The sequence below is a fragment of the Mustela putorius genome, unplaced genomic scaffold (assembly GCF_011764305.1).
Source record: "Mustela putorius furo isolate JIRA1106 unplaced genomic scaffold, ASM1176430v1.1 tig00000166_pilon_pilon_pilon, whole genome shotgun sequence".
Classification (NCBI taxonomy): domain Eukaryota; kingdom Metazoa; phylum Chordata; class Mammalia; order Carnivora; family Mustelidae; genus Mustela; species Mustela putorius.
In genome coordinates, this window is record NW_025421301.1 from 4,411,628 (window position 1) to 4,430,322 (window position 18,695).

General features: G+C 39.1%; 1 protein-coding gene across 1 annotated transcript in view; it reads left to right on the top strand.

Annotated features, from left to right (window-relative positions):
• The window catches only part of TBX18 (T-box transcription factor 18), a 28,616-nt gene extending 11,534 nt beyond the window's left edge, over positions 1–17,082 (top strand). Inside the window, exons 5-8 of the mRNA XM_004773585.3 lie at positions 3,052–3,219; positions 6,308–6,372; positions 12,414–12,508; positions 14,081–17,082. Coding sequence (XP_004773642.1) covers positions 3,052–3,219; positions 6,308–6,372; positions 12,414–12,508; positions 14,081–14,805 — 1,053 coding nt within the window. The 3' untranslated portion in view covers positions 14,806–17,082. The remainder of the gene's footprint in view (positions 1–3,051; positions 3,220–6,307; positions 6,373–12,413; positions 12,509–14,080) is intronic.
• Positions 17,083–18,695: the final 1,613 nt, after the last annotated feature.

Here is an 18,695-nt window from a genome sequence, read left to right on the forward strand (position 1 = left end):
GGTCTCGGGGTTCTGGGATCGAGTCTCGCATCAGGCTCTCTGCTCGTTGGGGAGCCTGCTTCTCTCTCTCTCTGCCTGCCTCTCTGCCTCCTTGTGATTTCTCTCTCTGTCGGAAAAATGAATGAAATCTTAAAAAAAAAAAACAAAACCCAAAAAGCACAAATAATATCATGCTTCTTTTGACTCAAAACTGGTGTCTTTATAGTGGATAAAACATGTATTAACTTGCACAGGGGACAGCATTCTTGTGTTTATAAACATTAGTCTATGTGACTATCTGTGTTACGAGGTAATGCCAAAAAGAAAAAAAATCCTTCTTTTAAATGGAACAGAGAGCATGGAGCAAGCAGATCAGAAAAATTATTTGAGTTTCAGTGTTATCATTGTGGTCTCCTTATTTATAAGGCCTGTAGTTCTCCTAGTTCTACTTGTTTTATTAGACATGTTATTGACCACTCATCATTACAAGTTTGATAGATGATTAAAAAGCAAATAATGTCATTTTATACAGGAGAACTGAAGCTTGCTTAGCATTCCCAGAAAACATCTGGGGTATAATAAGTTCCTATACGTAATATTGAAAGCCTGTTATTTTGCTGGAAAGATCCCCAGATTACTGTCCGCAGTTGCCCTTTAATGTGCAGACGTAGGCATACATCAGCTATTTCTATACCCTACCTCAGTATACCCCAACTTATGTCATTTTGGAAATTTTGTAAGGACAGAAAGAAATAAAATTTAAGTATATATAGCTATATGGAGAAATCTGCTTGAGAGAACAAAGACTTCATAAAACAAGAACCTGTGTTCATTGACAAGTAAACAGAAACCCAAGTCAGTTTTTGTTTCCCTCAATCCAAGTCAATTTATTCTAGTTTTCTGAAACTAGCTATGTACTTATTTTCGTTTGACATCAAGTAGCTTTCTCCAGTTTCTCTTCTACTGTGGAATTTGCTGATCACTAGAATCATCAGAATAAATCTTACACCTATGTTTTTGAGACTTTTTACCTGACACACGTAACCAGATGTTCATATTACGTTATGACCTGGTGTAAACACACACAAAGAAAACAGATCCTGTTTTGCAAAACAGTACTTATCCTGGGGCGCCTGGGTGGCTCAGTGGGTTAAAGCCTCTGCCTTCAGCTCAGGTCATGATCCCAGGGTCCTGCGATTGAGCCCCGCATGGGGCTGTCTGTTCAGCAGGAGTCTGCTTCCCCCCCTCTCTCTGCCTGCTTCTCTGCCTACTTGTGATCTCCGTCTGTCAAATAAATAAATAAAAATCTCAAACAAACAAACAAACAGTACTTATCCTTACTATAAGGAACATGCTTTATGTTTCTACTTTATCATTTTGTTTATTTAAAAAATTTCCAGTTGCAACCGTTTCAATTGATTTTTGTGAGCCACTAATGGTTTAGTGAAGTTCTGTCCTTTTTTTAGACCTGAAAAGAAACTTCTAGAGGTTCCACAGTCATGTGTGTACCTGCAGGTGACCAGGAGGGCTATTGTATTCTCTTATCCTTCCTTCCCTTATACTTCTGCTGTCTCCCATCGAGCATGGTGGTCTGTTGTTTTGTTCTTTTACCCTCAAATTTTCTATTAGTGGAAGAGACGCTCGCATAGCAGATCTAATGACAGTGCCCACCAGACCTGCCTGATGGGGGAGAAGACATCCTCTGGTGGCCGCAAACACATTCTCCACATATAGGTTTATTTGTTTTGGGCCTGACCAAATATTCAGAATTTGGCTTTGTGAAACTGCCCAAATCCTGAAAAACATGAGGTAGTTCAACCACTGTGTTTTAGACTTTGTTTAAGGATCTCTCCTCGACACTCCCAACTCCCCAATTCAAGTCGTGTAACTCAGGGAAGTCACAGCTCTGTTAATTAAACTCATTGATGAATACCTCAGTGTGGACTCCCAGGAGCAAATAGACAGTTTCACTGGGTAAGGGCATATATTTTTTTTTAATTCCATCTCCTATATCTTGAAAATATAAAAAAAAAAAGAAAAATATTCACCCATTATCCCATTATCTAGAGATGATCACTGTATCTTGTTGTGGGTTCTTTTTACTGTCTTCATGTCATTGTGATTGTTTATAAACAACTTGGATCACTTAAAGTTTAAAAAGAAGCATTTTATTTTGTGGTTAAAAATGTCCCAACCAGCACTTAGTAATGGCTGAATAACATCTCTCCCATTGTGTGGATTTTCAGTTACTTAGCCAATCTACTCATGTAAGTGGTTTATAGTTTCTCCACTGCTGTAAGATGGTACGCTGCCCATCTCTCTGCATGGAGTGCTTTTTTTTTTTTTTTTTTTTTTTTTTGGATTTGAAATACATTCTTGGATAAATTCTCAGAAAAGGAATCATGGGGTAGAAAGTAGTCAGATTTCCCTAGAAGAGTTGAGTGCAGCAGTTTTTCCATGCTTAGGTGCCTGGGTTTTGGAAGTTTCCCTCTGATGCAGACATGGACACTGGGCTTCTCCAGGCAAACCAGGGATGTCGTAAGCCACACGCAAGGCAGACTCTTGGGTATCCTTAGAATTCCTTTTGCCCTTGAATAGACATGTTGTTGTCACCAGTGGAGGAAAAATGTTATCTGAAGAAACCCTTGGTGCACAAATACTTGTTTTTAGGTGATGGGTATGATGAAATTTAAATAATCATCTCAATCTCATTTTTAGTTTTACTGGTTTGGACTCCTATGTTCCAGGTGGTTCACTGTAAATAAAATGCTGATGAATTTATTCTTGTATTTGCATAAACAGAAAATTAGATGTTAAGTTCATGGGTTCATGGTTGTACACAGTGTTCCACCAAAATAATGATTTTTTTCCTTTTGTATTTTCATGCACATTTTACAAATAACTTCTTAGCTCTCTGTTTCCAATTTTGACATACTTTGTTACATTGACACTTTTACATCCTTGGAAATTTTCATTTCCAACCGGGATTTATTTTACACATTAAATATTTAGTCATGGTGTTGAGATTGGGCAGAAGTTGTTGATATATTTGGTTTTCTTTCCTTGACACAGATCATTCTTCATTCTATGCACAAATACCAACCGCGGGTCCATGTCATCCGTAAAGACTGCGGGGATGATCTTTCTCCCATCAAACCTGTTCCATCTGGAGAGGGAGTAAAGGCATTCTCCTTTCCAGAAACTGTCTTCACAACGGTTACTGCCTATCAGAATCAGCAGGTATTGTTCTCAGAATCACTATCTTTCTAGACTTTTTGTTTCAGGTGTCAGTGGAAAGCTAGCTATCCTTTTCACTGTATCTAAATGTTATGAAGTGTCATAAAGTAAAGCATTTGCCATATAAGACATCCAGGATGTGTGTGTGTGTGTGTGTGTGTGTATAAACAATTTTTTTTATTCACGATTCTCCAAGTAAGGCTACTTCTAGTGAGAATTTCTTTAGAAAAGAATGTGTCTCATGACGAATAGTATAGGTTTGCTTTCCATTTTGGGATGTCGAATCATGATGTCATAATTAAGATTAAAAATCATGAGGAGGCTCCTGGGTAGCTTTGTTGGCTGAGTATCTGACTCTTGATTTTGGCTCAGGTCGTGATCTCAGGGTCTGAGATTGAGTCTTGAGTCAGATTTTGCACTGGGGAAGGAGCTTGCTTAAGATTCTCTCTCTCCCTCTCCCTCTGCCCCTCCCCTCCACTCACTCTCTCTCTCTCTTTCATTACAAAAACAAACAAACAAACAAAAAACCGAAAAAAAAATGTATATTGCTAGGAAATAGATATGTAGAATATGAAACCTGGATTGTATCATAGAGCATAAGATTTGATAATTCACATTGTCTTAAAACTATGACCCATGTATTATAAGAAATATTTCAGAAACATTTATCTTACATAGTCATTTTGGTATATATACAAAAATGGCTACTTCTTCAAGTATGCTTTAATTATGAGAGGATGACACATATGTTTATAGCCTGAGAGATCAGCAGTGGTGGAGTAATCTCTTCATAAAATTAATAATAATTTCAAAAGTGAAATATTTCTTTCCAATATATGTAAGTGTATGTATTTCTTTAAGGCGGAGTCAAATAGGTGGAAAACTGATTTAGGGCAATTTAGCCCATGCAATTAAGGCCAGTTTTCATAAAAAATACTGATGTAGTTGAGGCTGATATGGTCTGTGGTAGACTTTTTTTTCCTTTTTTTAAAATTTTAGTGGTCAGAAGAAGTATTTTAGGTTCTCCACTTCTCTTTACATTTATTTACATCTCAGTTAAAATTTAAGGCTTATAATCTCTCGGCTGTGGTTTTTGTTGTTTTAAAGCTTATGAGGAGATTTGGATCCAGTCTCCTGCATCTTCCTTGGGGGCTGGGAGGCGCATCTGCTCTCGTCTATGTGCAGCCGCCAGCCCCACACCTGAAGCCATCTAGTCCTCTCTCTCACGTTGTTATTCTTTTATATAGGCTTTGAGGAAGGAGCATGAAGTTAACCTTTAGAAGGATTGGATAATTAGGAAAATATTCTTAAAATATGTTAGATGCAAAAATGACTATTTTTTTCTTTGAGGAAAAACATAACACATGAGGAGAAAAGAGCAGAGACATTCAGTGCCTTTTAAGCAACCTCAGTTTATCTGTCTCTTTTTTTGTCTCTCAAACACAAACAGATTGACAATGTCAAATGTGCATTTTTCTCCTAGCCTCTGCGATATAATAAACAAGATGCAGTGGGTTTGTTGGTACATTTTGGTGACTAATACCAATGGACAAACTGACAAATCTATTATTAATAGGGTAAAAAAATTAGAAGAAGGGAAATTGATAATGACCAAATGCAATGATGTTCATTTTTTAACTTCCTGGCTCCTATTTTAAGGACTCAGGGAAAATTGGTAAGCAGCTTAGCTTGGTGGTGGTTAACAGCATGGGGATTCTGAAGCCCAGGGTCCCAGCCTAGGTCTATGGACAAGTAACGTTATGATCACAGGAAACTTAAGCCTTGGTTTGAAAGAAAATATAAGATTGGAATAATAACTACATATAAGTTGCCATGAGAATTAAATGAAATATGCATATAAAATTCTTAGTACAGCGTACACAGAATGCACTCAGTAATAAAAATAATGGCAATAGTAACACATCTCTATTTAGGCAAGGCACCATTGTATAAATCTCTACTCTTTTTTGAAATCCTATTTTAAATGAACACTTAAAGTATTTAATGTTATTTAAATATTATTTAAATGAACAAAGAATGAAGCTATAATGAACTCACAAGAATTCCTTCAGGACAGCAGAGGGGGATTATGAATGACTTTTCAGAGATACCCTTTCTTTTCCTTAGTGTTATCCAACAGTGTTCATTTGTACTAAGCCAAAATGGCACTGTCGGAAGTATGTTCATTAACTTTGTAGATTCCACTAAACCAAAGAGCATAGAAAACAAAGCATGATGTGCTTCTTGGAGAACAGGCTGTAACTTCCGTGGGGCAAGGTGGAGATCTGTCAAGAAATAGATGAGATGTTATTAGTGTCAATTACAAGATGGTATAACTAAAAATATATTTTAATGGAGATGATTAGACCACTTGTAAAAATCCCACCGCCAGATTTCTGTTTAAATTAAAACATTTATTTCTACTACCTGAATAAAATTTAATCTCATTAGTGCCTTCCAGTAGTCATTAGCTCTGGTTAGACGTTCACTGTAGGGCTCTGACCAGGTCCAGGACTCAACAGAAAACAGAGGAAAGAATAAAATTTTCAGATGAGAGCCATAAAGATGATCCAAAGAGAGACAAAAAAAAATAGAGAGGCAGAAAAGTTGAAGAAGAGAGGCATGCTTAATGGCATTCAGGGGCTTAATGGCATTCAGGTGTTATAAGGAACTTGACAAGGTAGAAGTTGACAAGTTATTAGCTGCTACCCATTACCAAGAGGAACAGGCATTAAACCATGTCACAGAGTTAAAGGGAAGAGCTTTTAGTTCAGAGGGATTGTCAAAAAAAGGACAGGTTATCAACAGATGATTCAGAATTTCATTCTCTAGTGATATTAAATGCAAAACAGATTTAATTATAGAGTTTAAATAGGGGTGGGGATTTTTTTCTAGGTGATTTTTCTAGGTGATTTCTGAAATTTTCTTCTAGCTTTGCAGCTAAGATAATAAAATACCTCAGAAATCGGGGAGAGGAACGCTTTTATAATTTTGTAATTTTGTAATTACTTGTAGTTCTTCCACCATTTCTGTTTTTAATGGCCTTACTTGACATTTACAGTATTTGATATGAATTTTTTGTACTCTGCAGATTACTCGTCTGAAGATAGATAGGAATCCATTTGCCAAAGGCTTTCGAGACTCTGGGCGAAACAGGTAAGACTTAGTGAAGAACATTCTGGTTCTGATAAATACATTCAACTTCTTGTTGTGAATTTTCCATTACAAGGTAAACAGTTAACCACTGACGTAGTTTTGAAATAATTTTCTGATGAGGATTAAAATTTGTTGGTATGGCTGGGCCTTGGATGTGCCTTATTTTTTAGCTTAGTGCCATGGCCTGCCCATTCCTAAGGTGAATTTTGATGTGGGATGCTGGGTGAAAAATGCAAGTTCTCAGGGTGCACAGTGCATGCTACGTCTGAAGGGACCTTAAGGAAACCTGTCTTTCAGGCCCTGGGGCTTCAATATTCCAAGTCAGTAGCCTCGCTACACCTGATGTTGTTCTTTAATTTACTTAGTGATGTCACAACAATCTATTTATTCTATCTTCGGAATATGATGGGGCTCCGTTCCCTCAGATTTCCAACTAGAATACGAAACTACGCCCCATTACCAAGGGAGCTGATGTTCTTTAGTTTCCAAATTTGTCTTGGCTGCGCTGACAGCCATACACTTGTTTATTTTCTCTGTGTCGTGTTTTATGGTGTTTGTACAAGGAGGGAGAGCAACCATAATGAATTCCACTCTTACTTTTATCAAAAAGCAGATCACCGTTGTCTGTGTGCCATGGGTTTTTAATTTATGGATGTGATTCTATTCCAATAGAGTTTGGTGCAATATTTTCTAAGATAAGTATTGATAGTAATAGAGAGTAATAACAGACTAACGTTCTCCAGATGCCTTTTCAGGGTAAAGCTTTGACTTAAATGTTTTTAAAGCTTTTAGAAAGAAATATTTGAGAAATTTTTATTACTTTCCTCCAGAAATTATTCTAAGACTTCTCGAAAATTTGGTATTCTCAAGAACTTGGTATAGGCTACCTCTACAGGAAGTCGAAAGCCCCAGTTGTTTTGTTTTAGGGACAGTTTGAGTTAAAATTGTAGAGAGAGAACGGTCAGCTGGTGTCTAGATTTTTAGTCTTCTAGCTGATTATTTGGGCAAGGCTGGTGCAGTCAAAGATCTTTTCTCAGAATACCGCGAAGTGCTTGCAGAATATTCTTGTAGGCAGGGACATTGTTTAAACACCACGAAGCATGAGGACTCAAATGCAGCTGAACTGCATTGAGAATAGAGTAGCCGTTAATTTAGTGCAGGTACATCAACAAAACGATTAACAATAGCACTAATAATTCCCTCTGGAATTCTTTATTCTGTAGGAAGATTTGCAGGTATTCCTATAATACCTGTTGTCTGATATATTGAAATCATTGTTTTTTTTAGATGTTTTTAATGTGAGAACAACTCTGCGTGGCTTTTGCTATGTTCCATTGGCCCTTGGTTAACTTTGCTGTCCAGAGGCATTTCTAAAAGCTGAATAATTTAGTAACTGAGAAGGTCACTCCTGAGGGACTAATGGGAGCCTTTGGGATGATTTCTTTTCTACCTTGAGAAATGCTTTGATGGAATTTTCTTATGGTTTTGGTGGTAGCAGTATAGCATTTGTTAAGGGTCTAGCATTTCTTTCATTTCATTACTTTTTTTTAGCAGCGAATACATTTATTAAAACTCACTGAAACTCGATGAAGGCAGCTCCGAGGTTTGGGGAATACACAGCCAGGAACTGTGTCCAGGCTCTCCTGTAGGATTGACCTAGCAGACACCTCACTGCTCTCGACACTAGGGGAAATCAAACTGCTTGGATACCGTGGGTTCAGTTTTGAAGCAGTATGTTTAAAAATATTTTAAAAGGTGTATTTGGTTAGACACCAATAGTGAGTAAACCTACAAATAGAAGTGAGCTGATAAGATGCATAGGAGAAGTTTTCAGGAAGAATTCTGGAAATGTCAACATAATGAAAAGGCATTTGAATGTGGTCAGTGAAGAGAATCAGTGGGATTGGTGAAAATAAACTACTAAGTCCCTTGTTGGGTATCATGAGGTCAGAATGCTAGGTTTGATATGAACTTTTTCCTTCCGTTTGTTTTACAAGGTGTGGCATCTGTGGTTCTTGCTACTATTTTTTTCCTGACCCTAAAACTTTTAAAAGTTTCAATGGACACACAGAACATAAGGAATTATGTTTTAACACTTTTTAAATTTTGTTAAATTTTAAATTTTTTGTCTTGCTCCAAATGTTTAAACAATATCATAGTACAAGAAAATTATGTTGCCTCTATATAGTTTTCTTATTAGTGAAATGAATAATTTCACTTTTTGTCTCATTAAAGTTAGTTTTCCTGCTTATGATAGACAGGTCTTCAGTGCTCATTTTGGAAGACTAAATATTTATATAATATTTATATATCAATACTATTTAGAAAGCTAATTTTCATATTTTCCATTGATAAATTCAAAAACTCATGTATAGAGAAGAGGGAATTTGGTCAGCTTTACAGATTTCTAACTTATGTATTTTCCTTAAAAAAAAAGTTTAAGTTATATGTAAGACTTGGATGGTGCATTGGTGTTGAGGGCTTGGGAAAGGAGTGATTTTTTTTTTTTTCCATATAAATAGAGAAGAAAGCCCATGAGAAAAAGTTCATTTTATTTCTTTAATACCCTTGGTCTGTTGTGTTAGTGTTACTACTTTTCAATATAAACTGTTTTTATTTTTCCCCACGTATGAAATAAGCAAATTAAGCAGGACAAGAAATAAACATGGACTTGTGATTTTTTTTAACTTTATAAAACAATTTGCTTTAATTAAAAATTATCCCTTCCTGGTTATTTATGGTTCCACAGCCTGTTTTATAGGAATCAGTAGCTTCAGCCCTTAAAAGCCCTCCTGCAAGACATTTGCTACGTGAAAGAGAATTTATGTGCTGAGAATAGTTTCATTCTTCAGTTAGGCCTTAGGTTTGACCCTATAAAATTTTTTACTCAGGAAGGTACAGAAATTTCTTTGCTTTAAATACTTCAGGAAAAACATAACCATTTTACTAAATAAACTTGGCCATTTGATAGCATAAATTAGTGTGGTGATAAAATGTGGAAATTGTTCAAAGGCATCTTGTATAAATTATCGCCTTGGCTGCACTCCTGCGGGAGGTGCCTTTTATCTTTCCTTTAACTAGATGGGAAAAGTCTCTATTACTGGAGAAAATGAAGGCCTTTTTTAAAAAGACCAGATTCAGCTACTAAATATTTTATAACTGTTTCCTGCAAAATATCTGAAATCCTTTCTGGAACTTGCAGTGTGAAACAGCAGCCTCAAGAAAACTGTCAGTAGCTCCAAGTCAGATCACTTGTAGATATGTCATCTTCAGAAACTTCTCTTTAAAGCTGAAAGTTACATGTTTGTGGTGATCAGTAATGTCTCCTCAGGAATTGGGTGTATGGATTTGTCTTTGAAGCATAAACTTTGGAGTTTACACTGCTAAAACACATTATGCAATAATGCTCATCTCCATCGTTAATAAGTGTCTAAGTCTAATGGATGCTTATTAATTACCTCTCCCCTCGAGAGCACTCCATGACCCCTTCGGTATCCTTAATATTTAAATCTATGATTATTAAAACTCTCTATGTGGTAATAAAAACATTCTATAGCATTTAGAAAAGCGTGTTTCTAGAAAGTCATAAAACCTGACACAAACTAAATAAAGAACAATCAGATAGATGGTGTCCAGCATTCATCAGTTGAGTATTAAACATAACCTGCAGGAAACATGGGGTTTGGGGACTGAACAAGTGGCCAAACTGCCCCCAAATCAATACTTTAATGTGCATAATATATTATTGAGTCAATCTGGCTTGCATTTGGCTCATAGTCAGCCACAGATATGATGTCTGGTTTTAGAAAAATCACTTAGGAGCAGACAACTTTAAAGCTAGAAAAGGATGCAGAGCTTGGATGCAGAGCTTTTGTAGTCTGCTACTGACTTTGTGGGAGACTGAAGTCCAGGGAGGTTAAAACATTGACTTAGGGTCATACAGTGAATTTTAAGGAGTTGGAGCCACACCCCAGTTCTCCTGACCCAATCCAGTGTTTTCACCACAGAATAGTCCTCTCTTCGTACATCACTGATTACATCCAAAGCTAGACTCTGCACTTCACACTCCATGCAGCCCAGGTGGAAGGCAGGTGCAGGTCCACTCTGTGCCCTGCTCTCCCCTTTGGCAGCCCTGTACTAGCACATGTGTGGGCCTGGTGATGGCTTTTGCAAGTGCTTCCACAGCAGCAGTCCCTGAACTTGTGACTTGAGAGATGAGTCAGGTCCATGCATAGACTCATACGAGGGCTGTGTATGCACACAAGCTTGGGCGTGCCCTCAGTACCACCCCCCCCCACACACACACACACATACACTGCTGTCTCCTTATAGCACTAAGATGGGGTAGTGATGCTCCATGGAGTCATGAAGGACATTAGCACATCAATGGAGTCTACGCTCTGAACACTAAGGAAGTAGATTCAGCATGTAAAACCTTAGAACAGTGGGCCAAGTTGTGTAAGGTGGTTTTACCTGCCATATCACTTACTTTGAGTGTCTGGAGAGTTTTCACCATGCTGTGTAGGTGGTAGGACTCTGAGGCAAGAGGGCTCCTCTAGCCTTGGCTCATAGTTCTTGATTTAGGGATGCAAGATACCCAGAGGAGGTAGCAAGTTGAGTGCAAGAGATTAAGGACTTGCTCTTTTTTTCCTTTTTTTAAGATATTATTTATTTGTTTATCTGACAAAGAGAGAGATCACAGGTAGGCAGAGAGGCAAGCAGAGAGAGAGGGGGCGAAGCAGAGAGCCCAATACAAGGCTCAATCCCAGGACCCTGGGATCATGACCTTAGCCGAAGGCAGTGACTTAACTCACTGAGCCACCCAGGTGCCCCTTAGGATCTGCTCTTGAACATTTGCCTTAAAAACAGATTATCTGTGTCGAATAAAACTGTTTCTAACAATCACAAGAGAAGTCTGAATATTGTTTGATACTCAGAATGCAGGTATTTTCTACAACAGAGCTCTATGTTTTGTGAAAATCACAATGTTATTAAGATTAACAAATTGTTTAGGGCTTTGGTAGTTGAGGGAAGACTAATGAGATCTTAAGAATGGGGCTCGTTGAGTGAAATGCCTCATTTCCAGAACCTAGAGGACTTAGTTTTATTTATATATAAATATTATATAGTGGTATAAAGAAAGAGGGACTCTGGATCACTTACAGGAGGAGACACATACATTTATATATGTGGAGTATTTACCCTTGTTTTCAAATATATATAGATAGATAAATAGTTATAGATAGATATATAGATATATCTGTATATATCATATAAATAATTTACAACCAACTTATCCTGTCTCTTTAAGTATCCATTCACTAAGTGTATGTAGGGACCAGAAAAGAATGTTTGATGCTAATACCAGAGCCATACATGGTGCCGGCCTATGAGATCACCTTTCTATGCTCCTCCTGCATGTTGGGCTGAGAGGTCCGTGCTTTCCCCCAACTCGCCTGGACTCCCTGTTGCTGAAGGGAGAGACTATCCTGGCAGCACTGGGTGTGATGGAGATTGGGCCCCTCCCCAGAGAGAAGCTGGTTTTCTTTGGATGAGTCCTCTTCTAAAGCTGGCTACCAAGGGACCAAATGATGGACAGAAATGTCTCTTAAGAAAAAGCAGCTTTACAGGGTCAGTCTTTTTGTGGAGAAGCCTTCCGCATCAGAGAGAGAAGTAATGTTATGGGGGAGAGGGTGGATTCCAGATCACACCAGAGCCTTGGACTCCCATCAGCTAGGATGGGCCTCACCTGAGCTCCTTAGCACAGAGCGACAGCTTCTTCTTCTCCGAGGTTGGCTTAGTTTTCTGAGAATGTTAACAGCATATCGTGGGTGGTTTCCATCATCCTGTGCTTCTGGTGACAGAATGGTAGCCCATCTCTGAAGCTTTTCTTTCTGTCTATGCCGAGGTCTTGCCCTACCAATGTGGGGGGACACTGTGAACACCAGTGAGGTGTTCTGAGCTGCTTATTACTGCCGAAAGCTCCAACTGCTCCTAATGAGGCTTCTTTTGTCCACCTCCGTCCCAATCCTTCCATTTAGAATGGGTTTGGAAGCCCTTGTGGAGTCATATGCATTCTGGAGACCTTCACTACGGACTCTCACCTTTGAAGATATCCCTGGAATTCCCAAGCAAGGTAAAACACAAAGTCTCTGGGGTCATAGATGCAGGCGGTTCTTGACTGGAAGCTCAGGTGCTGAAAAATACGCTTGACGTCATTGGCTTCCACAATGGTGACCTCATCACCAACATCCTTTTGTTATGGGATCCATCTCTTTTCTGTGAGGAATGGGGATGGGGACCAGAAAACTGGCTCTTGCGGTCATAGGTTAAGTCTTGGATGTTTCAGACTGTCGATATATTTCAGGACTTTTACCTCACCCTTAAACCTCTTGTTTGAATTAGAGCCAGACTGTGGGCTTTTGTGCCAAGCCCACCTCACAGGGAATCGCCCGTGCTGGTGCCAGTTCACCCTTCCTTGCCAGCTTCTGTCTTCACTTCCTTCAGCAGAATGGCCTCTAGGCAGGGTTTGCCTGTTGGATTTATGCTGAGGAGGTCAGGTACGCTCAGGCAGACTTTCCTGGGCTCACCTCTGAGTGAGTCCCCCAAGCTCAGGCTAGTGTTTCCTCAGAGGGAGCTGCATGCAGAAGGATGATGCTTCCTCCTCTGCTCAGTAGGTAGGACTCTCAGCCCACCCCTGCACTCGGGCTTTTTATGCCTGATCCTGCCCAGCACCCCAGTGACAATTAACATGCTGGGCTTTAGATAATTATCATTGACTGGATTGGGCTTTCTGATTATTTTGAGAAGCTGTATAAAACACAGTTGCTGGAGCAATGAAGGCTTTACAACCTGTCCAGTCTGTTGGAATTCTCCTCTCCCTCTAAGTTCTGTCAAGTTTGCAGACATCAATCTGCCAGCGAATCCAGAGAGTGGGAGACAGCCACGACCATCATTATTGATTGGACGCAGGGTCAACCACCCTCTCCATGTCACAGGACTGTTTATCTGGCAGGCCTCTGCTCTTGCACGAGCCTGTGATTCACCAACCTGTTTCTGGTTGGAAATGAGAGTTTTGAAGTTCTAGACTATTGCCTTCTTGTAATAGCCCCATATGGTCTAGCCATTGAGGCGCATAAGCTTTCAGTGGGCAGCTGAAGATAAGTTTGAGGCAGCGTGTGTCTTTGACCAGTTTGGCTCTTCCTTTGGAATTCTTTCCATTTTCATGTAAGAAAACATATTGATCCAGACCAAGGTCTGCTGAAGGAGTGAAATACGGAAAGAAGAGAGTTAATGGCTATGCTTTTGGAGCAAGGTACAGAGTAAGATGTAAGTTATAAAGATGCGAGGGAAGTCAGTGTTTGTAATATTTATTATAGAAAATCAGAAAACTCGAGGAAAACTAATGGAGGGAGAAAATGTGAAAAATCTATGAGGCAGTGTCCTGATACCTTCTGTGATTAAAAAAAAAAAAAAGTAGTTGCCTTGGTCGAGGTCATATGCCTTGGAAATATTGAGAGGATTTGTGTCTAAAATATTTCAGTCTGGATTCAGTTAAATTGTAATTCCTTGAGAGCCAAGACCATCTCCTCTTCCTCGTTCAATGTGGGCTTCCTTGTGACAGGCTGGGTCTAGCTCATGTTCACCAAACTGAAAGGAGAACATGGCTGTGGGGTCGCTGCCCTTTACATTTCACCTTCTTTTGTAGGAAATACAAGTTCCTCCACGTTGCTCCAAGGCTCTGGGAATGGCGTTCCTGCCACCCACCCTCATCTTTTGTCTGGCTCCCCTTGCTCCTCCCCTGCCTTCCATCTGGGGCCCAACACCAGCCAGCTGTGTAGCCTGGCCCCGGCTGACTACTCTGCCTGTGCCCGCTCTGGCCTCACCCTCAACCGATACAGCACATCCTTGGCCGAGACCTACAACAGGCTCACCAACCAGAGTGGAGAGACCTTTGCCGCGCCCAGGACTCCCTCCTACGTGGGCGTGAGCGGCAGCGCCTCAGTGAACATGTCCATGGGTGGCACAGATGGGGACACGTTCAGCTGCCCACAGACCAGCCTGTCCATGCAGATTTCGGGGATGTCCCCCCAGCTTCAGTACATCATGCCTTCACCCTCCAGCAACGCCTTTGCTGCTAACCAGACCCATCAGGGTTCCTATAACACGTTCAGGTTACACAGCCCCTGTGCCTTGTATGGATATAATTTCTCCACATCCCCCAAACTGGCTGCCAGTCCTGAGAAAATTGTTTCTTCCCAAGGAAGTTTCTTGGGGTCCTCACCGAGTGGGACCATGACCGATCGGCAGATGTTGCCCCCTGTGGAAGGAGTGCACCTGCTTAGCAGTGGGGGTCAGCAGAGTTTCTTTGACTCTAGGACCCTAGGAAGCTTAACTCTGTCATCATCTCAAGTGTCTGCACATATGGTCTGATGAATCCTGGAAGTTAAAGCATACTCAGATTGGTCTAATGTATTTTCTTTTTCTTTTTTTCTGAAAGCAATATGAAAAGAAACTTATCAGTAGCTTGTAAGATTTACATATAGTAGGAAGTGAAGGCTCCCTGAGTGTTTTGACTTTCTCATGGTGAGACTGTAATTATCTATGGTATATATGTAGACGGTACAGAGCACGTGGAGTTTTGCAGCCTGCAAAACCACATCCTCCCTCTTTTGTCCCCCTATGTCATTTAGTTGCACAGAGGATTGGCATAAGTAGTATGCTTAACCCAAGTTCTCAGACTCTTTTAAAAACCAAACACCAAACTTAAAACTTGGCAGTGATACTAACCAGACCAAGGCTTATAACTTAATTTATCAGAAAAATGCTCTACACAGTTTCATACTTGAGTGTTGATAACTAACAGTAACCAGCACCCAGAGTCTTGTGATTTCTGTTATTCTTGGGCACAGTGTGAGAGCCTAAAATGCCAAAGCCAGCTGAAGTCTAAGTATTAGTTCTGAGGTATCTGTAGTCATGAAGGATTAGCTTTTGTGTTCCTGCTTGCTCTTGTCTGTCACAGGTATGAGATGATCTTGGTTCTGTAAAAATTCTTGACCTATTGTTATTTACTTAGGTAAGGTGGAAGAGAGCCTTGTACCTTCTTTCCACTTTCCACTGGGTATGTAAGAGGTATTTATTCATCTGCAGAGAATAAATGTCCAGTATTTTGGATGTGTTGCTCATTTTATTTAGTTAAAGTAGACCGTTTAAGAGAGTTCTGTAAACATTTTTAAATTCCGGTTTTCACCGGGGAGGGAATATATGATACGAGTGGAATGCCAAAACGAAAATAAATCCACCTCAAATTCTTTGATTCCAATGAGAAATGTCTATCTTTTTTAAATCAAGAGGAATGATATTGTCAGCTTTCCCTTACATTGTTATAGTGTGGTTTTTCATTGAGGATATTTTTTACATTTTGTTTTGAGATTCCTGGCCTGTGGTCTGTAAGGAAAAAGGCATTTGTGCTACTTATTTATGTCTCCCCACTCCTACAAGTTGAAATCTCCCCTCCTCCTAACCTTGTTTCTCTGTCTGAGTCTTTCCTGAAACAAATAGATTCTAGGCCTTTATGGTATTAAATAACGCTGTAAGGAATTTCAGGGGGTTATCTGCAGCAATCTGTCTTTTGGGGGTTGTAGTGCAAAGGCCAAAGCCCATTACCATAAAGACCCTCTTAGAGGATGAAGGAGGAAGATACTAATTATGATAAAGGGTCTATAAAACTTTTAACCTCAACAGCATTTCAGCCTCAAAACCAAAAAAATGGAAGGTGGATTAATTTTTGGAAAAATCCCTAAAATAATGTATACATGGTTTAAGATTTCAAAACAAGTACTTTTGATAGCACATTAGGAGATGACTAGGAAAGGCTAAGAATGCGTGATAAGGAGCGTTACCATATGTCTGTTGAGAAATTAAAAAAATTGTATGTCTGTTCGTTGACTCATTACCTTTCATATATTTGTCAAGCTAAAGCAGACTTCCTTTCCAAGCTAAGTGAGATTTCCTTTCAGTGCTAAACAGAGTTGCTTTAACTCATCTCTAGTTTAGGAGGGGAAATGGTGTAGCTCTGATTTACTGCTTTCCTTTAAAACAGCACGGCTGTTAGATATTTAGGCAGATAACTGTTTGAAAAGTATTGGCGCAGGATGTGACTTTTGTTTATGGATATTGATAAATATCCTCGTGGATTTTTTAACAGCTCATCAAATCAGTATTGAGCTTTACATTGAAGATTAGCATAAAGGGACATAAAATACTTCTAGTAGATCGATCTATAGAAGATGATTTTGTATGGTATTAATAGCTTGACACAGATTTGGGAAAAGTCCTCATGAGCTATGAGCCATGAGCCATGGGAAAAGTCCATCCCAGCCGGAGTGCTTACTACAATTCTAGAACAAAAGAGTTGTCTATCTTGAGAAAACATGGAAAGTAATGATCTGTACTCATATGTATTATTAGGGAGAGCATTTTCCTTTTTGCTGTTGGTGATTTGAAATGTTACAAAGATATGAATAGAACTTATTAATTTTTTTGATTTAGCAATATTGTACAAATTGCTGTTTCCTTTAGGTTATATTGTAAATATTAATCACCATGTCACTTCAAAGACTAGCCTTTTATCGTTATGTTAAATGACATACATGCATTGATAATTATAATTATATATGTGTATTTTATTAAAAAGCGCTTAAGAAATTATATATTAAAGTGTGTTACTAAACCCTTTTATGACTTTGGAGGGTAATCATTTAAAATGTCTATAAATGTTGTTCTAAGAATAAGCACACATAGGAACACCCAAAACACAGATTTTGTGGCTTTCGATTACAAGGCATGGAGAAATGGGACTGGCATTCGTTTTTCATGTGTTAAATATAATTTCTTGGGGCCCTGACCATGTCATTGAAGGTGAAGCCCTGACAAATGTTGAACACATGAAAATTCAAATGTAAGAAGAGGAGGCCACGGTGTGGTATGTTTTGTTTCTGGTCCAGGGGAGAAGGGCAAGGATACAAGAATGAGCTGCTTTTATACCACTGACCGGTGATGACAGATCACTTCTAGACCCCTTGGCTGGAAAACATTCCAAGGGACATTGTGATGAGGTGAGGTTGTTGCTATCACAGCCAGTCACATTTTGAAAATTAACACTTGCTTCTATACAAGCTCCTTCCCAGAGGTCAACAGCTTTTCTTAAGCAGGGCACCCACTTGCTGACCCCTGATTTCTGGAATGTAGGGGGTCAGGAGACTTTCGTGGCCCCCAGAAGAGACTGAAGCCCAGTGTTGCTGATGCAGCAAAGGATCACACTCACTCCTCACATGAATTAGTGAAATTTTGAGCAAAAGAAACCTCACCTTTAAAACCTCTTCCTCTGGAGACATCACTCCCCAGATTTAAACCTATCAGCAGCTCACAGCTTAGTATGAATTAGATAAACAGAAGATTTGGAGGTAGTTTGATTAGAAGAAAAGAGTAATTTTTGGAGTAGGGCAATTTTGGGACAATTTGGATGGGAAGGAGGAGGTGCAAGGGGAAGGATCTCTAAGCAAACTGGTGTAAAGCCATTAAAAATAATAATTTCATGAGCTTCTTTCAGGAGTCATGGTAGAGTTGGTGGATGCTATGCTGAAGCTCTCTCTAATTAGACAGCTTTGTAAAGAATCCTTTCAAAGTGCAATCGCGCTGGGTTTCGTCATGGGGAATTTATTGACTCATCTACATGGAGGTTTTCTGAAGCCTTCCACTGGAACTTATATAATGTTATTAAGTTATTACCACTCTGTTTTAATACCCTTGATAATCATTCTTTAAAATATGTGCTGAGACAAGTTGAGAGTAAGTTAAATAAGTGAAGTAAGTAAGTAAGTGAACAGTTAAGTAGACATGCATGAAAGTGGCCTTCTGGGAGCTTATTATCAGTGATGAAAAAGAACAAATAATATATATTTAAGTAGAGAAACATCCAAGAGGTATATAAACGTGTATCCATTTACACGCTGATAGACTTCCAAGTAATTCCTTTCCTTTCTTTCTTTCTCGCCCTTTTGGTATGGTGAGAACATCATTTTCTTGGGAATTAAGCAGCTTTTTTTCAAACCACAACTTCCCAATCATAATTTTGGACAAAAACTTAATCAGTTTAGGTCTCAAGTTTTTTTGTTTTTTTGTTTTTTAATGTGTGAAAGGAGTGGCTGGAATAAAAAATTTTACATTCCTTTCAGTTATAAAATTCATATGACATTGTATAAATATCATTCAGCTTAGGAAAATAGCTTCACAAAAATATATCTTTATAAAAATAGGTCTTT